Source organism: Priapulus caudatus, unplaced genomic scaffold (genome assembly GCF_000485595.1).
Source record: "Priapulus caudatus unplaced genomic scaffold, Priapulus_caudatus-5.0.1 Scaffold357, whole genome shotgun sequence".
Classification (NCBI taxonomy): Eukaryota; Metazoa; Priapulida; class Priapulimorpha; order Priapulimorphida; family Priapulidae; genus Priapulus; species Priapulus caudatus.
Window position 1 is genome coordinate 66,751 of NW_014577418.1, and position 11,030 is coordinate 77,780.

At 40.4% G+C, this 11,030-nt stretch overlaps 1 protein-coding gene across 2 annotated transcripts in view; it reads left to right on the forward strand.

Moving 5' to 3' along the window:
* The window catches only part of LOC106809477 (feline leukemia virus subgroup C receptor-related protein 1-like), a 32,144-nt gene extending 21,486 nt beyond the window's left edge, over window positions 1-10,658 (forward strand). For both annotated transcript variants that reach the window (XM_014812566.1, XM_014812565.1), the window contains exons 2-12: window positions 1,947-2,430; window positions 4,236-4,459; window positions 4,645-4,780; window positions 4,927-5,061; window positions 5,432-5,499; window positions 6,528-6,631; window positions 7,741-7,851; window positions 8,221-8,326; window positions 8,869-8,980; window positions 9,453-9,508; window positions 10,306-10,658. In XM_014812566.1, coding sequence (XP_014668052.1) covers window positions 2,073-2,430; window positions 4,236-4,459; window positions 4,645-4,780; window positions 4,927-5,061; window positions 5,432-5,499; window positions 6,528-6,631; window positions 7,741-7,851; window positions 8,221-8,326; window positions 8,869-8,980; window positions 9,453-9,508; window positions 10,306-10,371 — 1,476 coding nt within the window. In that variant the 5' untranslated portion in view covers window positions 1,947-2,072 and the 3' untranslated portion in view covers window positions 10,372-10,658. The remainder of the gene's footprint in view (window positions 1-1,946; window positions 2,431-4,235; window positions 4,460-4,644; window positions 4,781-4,926; window positions 5,062-5,431; window positions 5,500-6,527; window positions 6,632-7,740; window positions 7,852-8,220; window positions 8,327-8,868; window positions 8,981-9,452; window positions 9,509-10,305) is intronic.
* Window positions 10,659-11,030: the final 372 nt, after the last annotated feature.

The window sequence follows — 11,030 nt, forward strand, 5'->3', positions numbered from 1 at the left end:
CACATACCGATAGGAACCAAACTGACGCCTCTCTTGTATTTAAACCATATGGCTCGTCTAGCTCTGTCGAGTGGTGGGGGATGTGATAATGTCCACATTTTCGTTTGTATGATTGCGTTCAACACTCATGAAAGCAGTGACACGTACACGTGCGGGCGAGCGTGTGTACGTACACGTGCGTGTGTGCGTGTGCACGTGTGCACGTACACGTGCGTGCGTGCGTGCGTGTGCACGTGTGCGTGCGTGTGTGTGCACGTACACGTGCGCGTGTGCACGTACACGTGCGCGTGTGCACGTACACGTGCGTGTGTGCGTGTGCACGTACACGTCTGAACATCTTAGTGGCAATAATTATTTGTAGGCCTAATTGTCACACTGACTTCTCACCCTGACCTGTGTACCAATCGTAGCTTAGATCATCAACATGATCAAGTGTGTTTCCTTTTTAGTGCCATTAAACACGTTAAAGGACTTGTCAAGTTATATCTTGTGTTGCAATTCTCACCGGTGTTTTAATACACTATAGTATAACCTAACCGCAGGTGTGTACGCTCTCTGAAAAGACATGAAGTGTTTTAAATCCTAAATTGTAGGGTTGAGTCTAGGGTTGAGATAGTGTCATCAGACAACGGAATATAGCCCACAGTATGCCTCAGATTGCAGGAAAATGCCTTAAATATGTCAAAATATTCTGGGGGAGCATGCCCCTTGACCCCTCCCTAGCGCCCGGCGCAGCCAAGGTACATTTCCATCCATGACTTGTATATGGACTATGGAACTTGGCCAAGAGTCATGATTCTTCGACATATATATATGTCCTCTACTATAGGTTACTGTCGGTGAGCACAATATGATATACATATATAGCTGCTGCCCAAGGTTGTGTCACGAACTCGTGGTTGCTCTAGCTGTCCTGGTTGAAGGATGATTATATGCTAGTTCAGCACGAGTTCAGATACAGAGAAACGCTTAGACAGGCTTCAGTGTTTTACAGTTTTACGCTTTTTACAGTGATACTCAGCCGTGGAAATTAACTGCTGTAGGTCCTATTTTGATTTTGGTAATCTCTCGTCGTAGAAAGATTCTACACGTTTAAAAAAAATTCATACGTAGGCAATTATATACGCAGTTCTCATGTGAACAATGTGTCAACATGCAGGTATCGTGTACGTTCCAGCACCCTGTGAATTATCGACTGTCTGAAGGCACAGTGAGATCCGGGGCCGTTCGGTGCAAACCCTATTACTTTGTGTGCGATACATATGGTGACCGCAAATAGAGATGTGTTGGGAAAGATTATACCACGTGGAGCGTACTAAACGACTGGCTAAAGCTGTTACTATGTGCCCGATTTAGATTCAATGTGCGAATATAGTCACAGGCATAAGGCGTCACTAAACCTGGTATGGGTTGTGATGAAAATACTGAGCATGTATGCAAATGCGAGTGAATGTGAAATATAATTTTGTACTCTGTCCTTGTATGAATGTACGAAAGCGGTCATTTTACAGTGGTTATACCGGCGGAATGTTGCCTGTCATATTAAATTATCATCATTCTTATCGTATAGATATAAAACTCAAGATTGTGTCGTGCATTATATATTTATGGTGCCAGGAGTGAATAAAAACAAATGTATTTTCGCCATTCCTGATAACACCAAGCGTCTAAGCCTATAACATATTTGGCCTACTTTTGCCTAGAATTGGTAAAAATAACTATTCTAATAATACCAATATTCGAATGAAATTAACCCTAAATACATGAAGGAAACCCACGTCGTGGACCGTCTCTTATTTATTTACCGCGTGTACTATACGTTTTGTACTGAGCATAAAGTCAGCAATCTTCGTATACTGTATATATATACTGTTATTGTATAGGCCTATACAGTCAACGGTAGGCCGATAAGGAGCCAAATTTACAACATTTATACTTCGTTGCAGGGCAAACTGCGAGCTGGTGAGCATTGATAGGCTTGACATAGAGCTGACCACGCTAAAGATCGTCCAGTGCGTCGAGACTCCAGATCTCCTCCTATAACAAGAAACGTAGCACAGCTCCCCGGGGGCATGGCTAGTTATGGCAGCGGCGAGCAAGGCGAGAATGCAGAGCCGCATGGCAGCCATTGCGTGTTCGATGACAATTTGGCGACTGCTGCCGAGAGCGGTCAGGCATGTAGCGACGACGTGTCGGGGAAAGTCGACATGGTGCCGACGCGCCTTTACCGTCGCCGCTGGTTCATCCTTGCTCTCTTCTGCTTCTATTCGATGACAAACGCCATCCAGTGGATCCAATACAGCGTCATCTCTAACGTAATCGTTGATTTCTACGGAACACGCACGACGGCCGTGGACTGGCTATCCATGATCTACATGCTCGCATACATTCCTCTAATCATACCTGCAACTTGGCTCCTCGATAAAAAGGGTAGCTATTACATTTATATCAAGAGCATGTATGAACCCTTTTACACTAACTCTTATATCCTCAAGTGTAATAATCATTGTATACACGTAGATATTACGCTATATATGCTCTTTACGTTATGTTCTGTATTGCGTATTGTGTGCGCGTGAATACATGTATAGTTTGCGTGCGTAAACTTGTACGTGTGTACGTATAATTTGTGTGCAATGGATGTGCTGCGGGAGCTGCGTGTACGTGTGTGCATTTATGCCTACAGGTGCCCGTGTGTGTGCGTGTGTGTGTGTGCGTGCGTGCGTGCGTGTGTGTGCGTGCGTATGTGTGTGTGTGTGCGCGCGCGCGCGTGCGTGTGTGTGTGTGTGTGTGTGACAGAGAGAGAGTGAGTGCCTATGAGAGCGTGTGTGCAACAAACTAAACAAAGCGTGGGTGCATGCGTGTTTCTTTTGCCATATTTATGGGTGTGGTCTATATTCTAACTAGACAAATGACCCTAACCAAAATACCATGGGAGGAAATGCCAGCATTAATTGGCAAAGTAGTAGCTGACTGATTTAAAATATATAACATATAGTCGGGAGTATGCAGGGGAAGATGAATAAGAGACAGTTGAAGTTAAAAACGGTGGCATAGAAAGTGTGGGAAGACAAACGGAGAGGAGGAGGGTGGTGCAAAAGGGAAGGGAAGCACATGAAGAAGCACATGGAGAAAGAAGAGAGGCAGAGAGGAGTGGGTTTGAAAAGGAGAGCTGTAGTAAGGAGAGTGGTGAGCGCTGTAAGAAAGATGCAACGTGGCTGGGAAGATGAATGGGAATGAGAGATAGGAACATAATTGAGCAAGTATTATGTTATATATGTCAGGCAGTTGTGTTAAAGCAAGGATAATGGGGCAAAAGGAGAAAAGATTGGCCAAGAGGTAAAGAAAAACATGCGGAAATGAGGTGGCTGGAAGAAGAAGAAGATGAAGAGGAGGAGGAGGAGGATGAGGAGGAGGATGAGTAGGATGGGATAAAGAAAAAAACAAAGGGTGATCGGAGAATTGTAAGAAATCGTACATGCCTTCCTGCCTCAATTCATTATCCATTATCTCGCCTTCCTCGTGTGATTCCCCATCTACTCTATCCCATTCAGGCATTCTTCCTATCCTCTCACTCTCCCACCTCTGCACTGTCATCTATAATCTTCCTAAATACATGCTGTTCTCTCTTCTTTAAATTCATTCACTCATGTTCCGTCCATCTTTTCTAATCCCCGCCTCATCTCAACATGTTTTTCTTCCTAATCTTGCCCTGTTTTGCTTGCCTGCCTGATTTTTTAGCCTCTGCTTTTTGTCCTGGATCCATTCTATGTCTCGACGTGTTAATAGGCGCGTTCACACTGGCGCGAATAAGCGGGATGCAAATCCCGGTTTTTGCATCGCGATCGAAATACCGAGATTATTACAAGTGTGAACGCAATAATACTCACTAATAATCGCGATCAGCATCGCGCTCCAAATCGCACTTTTGACTGCGATTATTTGGAATTAGCGCGATTATTTGCGTGTGTGAACGCTCGCGCAAATAATCCCGGTATTTTCTATCTCATCATTCCAAGCGAGTGAGCAGTGAGCATGCGCAGTGAGCATCATTCCGGCAGTGAGCATGCGCAGTTCGATTAATAGAATTATCCTGCTCGGCGATTAGCGCGATTATTTGCCTGTGTGAACAACGACACAATTATCTCGGTATTTCATCACGATTAGCATCACGGTTTTTCTTGTGTGTGAACACGCCTATTGTCATGTAAAAATTATCCTTGTAATTCTATCAGGTCTGCGTTTTGCGGTAACGCTTGGAGCTCTAGGCAACGCCACAGGTGCATGGCTCAAGTGTGCCTCCGTTGCTCCGGACCGCTTTTGGGTGACAATGCTAGGGCAGACCATCTGTGCAATCTCACAATTGTTTGTGCTTGGAATTCCTGCTAACCTAGCGGCAGTGTGGTTTGGGCCCAATGAGGTGTCCACGGCGTGTTCTATAGGGGTTTTTGGGAATCAGGTGAGTCGGTGTTATCACTGCTGTAGTTTGTTGACCAGAGTGTTGTACTGTATCTACAGACGAGTTCGTAACTGTAACTATGTTTGGTAACGTCATATGGTACCTATATGTACATTGGACAGTAGGTTATGTGTGTGTCAATGAATGATTCATTCTACCTTTTTTATGCGTTTCCACAAAAATAGGTTGGTATAGCACTGGGATTTGCACTTCCGCCTATAATTGTCCCCAACAATAAAGAGACGATTGCAACAAATCTCAGCTACATGTTTTATGGAATGGCTGCTATTACTACTGTGATTTTTTTCGCAATACTTCTAGGTATGTCTCTTATACCTTTTTATAGTCATATAAAAACCGATCAACTACACTGTCTTATAGTGTTCTTCTCATTTGCTCTACTACTATCACATTGAGCTCATACTACTATTATAAGTACACATGCTATAGGTTGTACTGTTTTTCAGTGTTTAAGGCTGCACCACCAGTACCTCCAAGTCATGCTCAGCTCAATCTCGAGGGTGCAAGGACATGGAATTATTTCGAGTCCTTAAAGAACCTGTTTTCACATATTGGATTCATCCTGCTCGTCATTGCGTATGGTATGATACATCTACATCTTATTTGAATTTGAATTTCAGTGGACGTAGCAACCTCACTCGAGCAATATTACAATTAAAATTTTGCACAAGGGAGAGATAGTGATCCGCTAGGGGACGGCTCTGATTGGCTAATTTTGTCTCTTATTTAATTTTATTATTTTTGGCTAATTTTGTTTTATTTTAGAATTAGGGTTAGGATTAGGGTTAGGGTTAGAGTTAGGATTAGGGTTAGGGTTAGGGATAACTGATTTCTGCAGCTACAATACACTAATAAAGCGCCATCTCGCGGATCACTATCTCTCCCCTGAGACCTACTATTACAATTATATTTGTTGCAATTGCATTTGATGTCTGCCATGTCGTGTTTCAGGCATCAACGCGGGTTCCTTCTATGCTATCTCAACACTGCTCAATCAAATAGTGCTCACCTGGTTCCCGGTATGTTTACCTGCACGCTTAGGCAAAGTGATTTACCTTGTAGTTGGACATAAGCAAACATTGCGGTTAATGATCCATATTTGTTTCTGGATCCACGCTTGTATTTATCTGCTATTGCCAATGGTCTGCTATGGTTGGCATATCTGCTATTGCCATGGCTATGCCATGGCCACACCATTGCATAGCCATTGCCATGGCCACTGCTATTGCCAATGTTCTGCTATGGTGGTGCAATTGTTGCCAATGCTATTGCCAATGGTCTATCTGCTATTGCCAATGGTCTGTATTGTAGCACAGGTCATGATTTGCATTTTCATGACAAAATTACATGTTAGGCCTATTCATTGTGCATTAAAAAAGCTCTGTTTCACACCTTCATGAATTCGCCTTCATGCTTTCACCTTCACCTTCATGAATCTCACCTTCATCAATCACTGTTCATGAATTAATTTATCATATAAAGCCCGGCGCACACGTGAGTAATTTTCCTCAAGTAAAATTATGCATGCGTCAAAATACTCACGCGAAATATTTTCAGCGTCCGCCGCACACGTGAGTAAAATTACTCAAGGTATAAGTGGTAATGCAGATCACGTGACTGTGCGCAGCCAATACTGGGCGCACAATGGTTCAAGCGCATGTGAGTACCAGTGTTGAGTAAATTTACGCAGCTAGCGTGCACACGTTGAGTATTTTGACGCATCAGTCAAACATTATCAAACATGTTTGATATTGAGTTTCTTGGTGGGATTACCAACGTGCCATGTTTGTAGTTGAAAACTTAGTAGAAATTCATTCTTTAAAATATTACGTAAGAGCGAATTTTTGTTTCATATCACGAGTTTATTGGTCATAACTTACTAATTATGTATGGACGAATTTATGTAACCAGGGTTATTGTAACTTGGGCTATTGGTGTATGTTCTTGTAATTAAAATGCAATTTCAGTCATTGTATATTGAAGTATCTATCAAAAGTAACATGTGAGACATTTATTATAACTTTGTTAATATTTTGTAATAATGCAGGACGCAGAGAGAAGTGTTGGAATGATAGGACTGACAATCGTACTGGCAGGCCTGTTAGGCTCAGTCATTAGTGGAATCATTCTGGATCGGACACGCAAATTCAGGTACTTATCTCATCTCTGACTGTGTTTTTCCTGCTTCGTTCTGTGTGAAAAGGCATAACAGACATTGTAGAGGTCCTATATTGGCTACTATATGCTTGATGGAATGGGTGCAGGAAAATATACTTGATGTGGTGTGCAATATAGATGTGTTATTGAAAAAGATGTATTTACTGAAAAGTTATGTTCGGTGTTGATCACAACTATAAAATTCCTAAAATTAGAGGCTTTAATATCAAGCGTTTAATATCAGGCTTTAAAATAGAGGCTTTATTATCTCTACCAATAGACCTAGCTCGATAATCATCTGTTTTCTTCATCATGCATACTATCGCTCATAGGGTCTATGAGGGTACTGCCGGAACGTAGCCTGGGTACGGTGCGGTATACCGGAACGTACCCTGGTAACTATTTGATATGGTTAGGGTTAGGGTTAGGGAGTAGGCGTAGACGACTCCCTAGACTCGTTAGTGGAGTAGGCGAGGTACGGTCCGACATATTAGATAGTACCAGGGTACGTTCTTGTATACCGGACCGTACCCAGGGTACGTTCCGGCAATACCTTGGGGGACATAGACCCTCTCAGCCATACTATCAGTAGTGAATAATAATAGAATATTTCTATTATTATTCACTCCGGATACTATTCATGGAAGTCCATCACTATATTTGTCCTGGCTGATGTAATTCCAGCCAGGGTGGTGAAGATAGTCTATTCTTAGCAGTTTGGCTGGACATTGCCATTTAGCCGTACATCTGCGTTGCCGCTATTATACTGTTGTCACAGATTTCATCACAATGCAGTCTGTAAATCCTCTAGTGATTACAAATGTATGTGAAAAGCTATAGCTTTGCGCACGAGTCAGAATGACATATATTATACAATATCAGGATCAATATCATCTTGTATTTTCATTTTTGTCTTTGTATATTTAACTTATTTTAATATTATGTTTATTATTTACTCCTGCTAAAACGTAGGAAATTGGTATATAATGATATTTGAATATTAAAAAAAAAAATTACAATGGATATCAGATTCTTTTACCAGACTTTTGTGTATTTGTGAGTGAATGCATGTGTGGATGTCTAAATTACTAATTTTCTTTCAGATTAACAACTCTGGTCATTTACATATGCAGTTTTTGTGGTATGATTGCCTTCACATTTGTCTTGAACCTGGGAAATATATCAATTGTTTACCTATGTGCAGGATCATTAGGGTGAGTTTATAAAAATATTTTCCTTAGCAGTTTTTGTGTAACCATTCGTTAGTTCTCAAACCGATGATAGGTCCATGTGATTTCAGGAACTTTTGATAAAGGAAAAAATCCAATACTTTTTAATAGTCTTTGTAAATATGATGTACTGTGTTTATGTTACATTCGATTAAATAATTCTTCATATGTGTGTGCATGCGTGCGTGAGTGCGTGAATGAATATGCATGTATGTGTTCCATATGTAGTAATCACAAGTATTATGGATCCTTGAAAATAATGTTGTGATTGAAATTATCATATGAAGTATGAAGTTCCTGATAGCATATATAGCTGCTTATATTATGAACTATAAGATCACATTTTGCTTGCAGATTTTTCATGACTGGATTCCTGCCCGTTGGGTTTGAGTTTGCAGCAGAAATTACATACCCTGAGTCAGAGGCAACATCTTCTGGTGTAGTTAATGCCTCAGCACAGGTACTTATATGGGAAAAATATGGAAAATGCATTGTTGAACAGCAAAAGCAAGCTCTCTATAGTTATACATTTTTTCCAAAAAATGCAATTAAAATTCAACGGCTAACCCTACCAACTATTAAAAACGGGCTACCAAACAAAAAATGAGAACTCTCAGTAGTTGTTTACCTAATACCCTGTGCAGACTGCAAAATTTTATTCTATACCAAACTAGTCTGATCCAGGCCTGGGCCAGTTGTGTGCTAAATCAGAGCGTACACATACACAATGCTCAATCAGGTCAGGCTTAGCACATCACTTCTTACAGCACAGGCAATGCAATACGGAATAATGCAGCGTGTGGCCCACCTCAATTTTGGGGGTTAACTTAGTCCAGACCAGCATGTCTTTAGTTTAGGATAGTGCATGCATATACATACACACTGTGAATATTTAGTTTAGGCCTGGCCCAGTCTAGTTTGATCAGGTTCTTGCAGTGCAGTGTAGTCGGTTACTGACAACGGGGTATAATATCATGTTAATGTCATTCTATGCCATTGCAGGTGTTTGGGATTATATTTACAACATGTATAGGAAAGCTGATCACAGATGTAAGTGTGCTTTCCGGCAACTTATTTCTCTGCATAGCTCTGCTGGGAGGTGTCTTTGTTACATGTAAGTATGTATAATATTGGTCACAAAGTATTGCAGTGTATAATATAATCATTCCTCACCAACACTGGCCCAGTGCCTCTTCATCGAGGAGAATATTTTCCTTGGTGTTCCTTAAATTTGTCATGGTTCTGTAAAATTTCTGATGAAACCAAAGGCAACACCTGCTGTGCCTTAAAAATTTCAAGTTGACCCCTACAATACAATTACATAGGCATTGGTGTAGTTACAATAAAACATTGCATAAACGTGTAATCGGCACCACAGTCACTTCAAAAACTGCTTGCTTGTGTGTGTATTGCATTGGCACAATTTTCATGTGCAAACCTTCTACTAGAGTTAGTTATATTTATTGATGAAGTAGTATCTGATACATGCACAATTTAGAATCAACAGTATATTATAATATAGAAGATGGCAATTCCGTTGTTGATTGTATTGTTGATGAAAAAATTCATATGATTTTATATTCTAGGGTTTATAAAAGAAGACCTTAAGCGACAAAAAGCAGGGAAAATGAACGCTGAGCAGGTACAGTATATATATATATACACGCGCACACGCACACACACACACACACACACACGCACACACACACATATATATCAGAAGTAAATAATCACAGAGGAGTCTGACACGAATTTTCCAGGGTTTTTACCGTTTTCTACTAACATGCCAAAAAACTTTGAGTCAACACCGTGTTTGAATATAATTTACAGTCATACGGCAGTAAATGGCTATAAACTGATTCCAGTGCAAGATACGTGAATAATAAAGATACGAAATAAGCTTATTATACGATTTAGCACAGTTATTATAACATCCAAATGACATCTTGTTCACATGCACACAGTGGTTGGCATTAACAATGGCAGGTAAGGTGAGCTAACTGATATATGTCCAAACCACGATTTCAGTGAGAGATACCGTTGATGAATATGGTCCCGTACGTTCTAGCTCTAATTTGCGATAAATAGGCATTTACAGTTACATTTTACTCTCATGTTGCCAGAATTGTAGATAACCAGAAGTGATAAATATTTAGGCCTACTGAAGAAAACTATCAAAAAGTTTATTTTATTATATACGAACTTATGTAACTAATCATTTGGATAATTCGGGTTGCTGATAAAAACAGAGCCTGTCTTCCACCAGCTAACACAGAAAAATTCAATTTGCTGGCAAGAATGTTAAATGGACAAACGGAAACATACGAACAAGAGGCCATTGTGGCAGGAGTGAAATCTAATAATTTTCTGCACATCAGATGTTTTGGTCTTGGAATATTTCTTACTAATCTATACGTATTCTTTGTATATTTTTTTCAGATGCAGGAAATTGAAAAGGAACCACTAGATCAGAATAATGCATCGTACGATGTTATGTTTACGTAGTCGTAAGGTGTACTGGTGTGTTGGTGTTTACTTATTTACCATCCTCAAGAGCGTGCTTCCTATGTAGGTAAATTGCTTGCGTTACATGATAAGATGTTTATATGCCTATACGTCTGGCCATGTACCGTTTAAAACATTTATTTTTTGTAATGTAATAGTGGTCTATAGTTGATTGATTATACTGTGAGCATTATAATATATTGTCCATTGCCTAGTGGAGACTATTCTGTGTTGTAACTTGTATGATATCAAAAGTTAATAATAGAGATATTATTTGCTCTTGATGATATGAGTGTAAAAGTCATAAAAGTGCTTTCATGTAACCATTTCCAAAGGCTCAGCTGCGAACTTAACTCACTAGATTTGCCAAAACACTGTAAAAACCAGTTTTTGAATGCGAGGTTCTATAGTGAAATCAATATACTTTAAGATCATTCAATCATCACTTCGCTAATACCCCTTTTACACCATGGTCCCGATCTCACTACGCTCGTACTACGCTCTAAGAGCGTGGTGGAAACGTGTAGAACGCAGTATGAACGTATATAGAGGGTGATGCTCCATTAGGAGCGTTCCCAACTTTAATGTCATTAATGTCGTGATATAAAAGAGATATAAAGGGGGGTGGATCGATATCAATTAGATATCAAGGGGGGGTT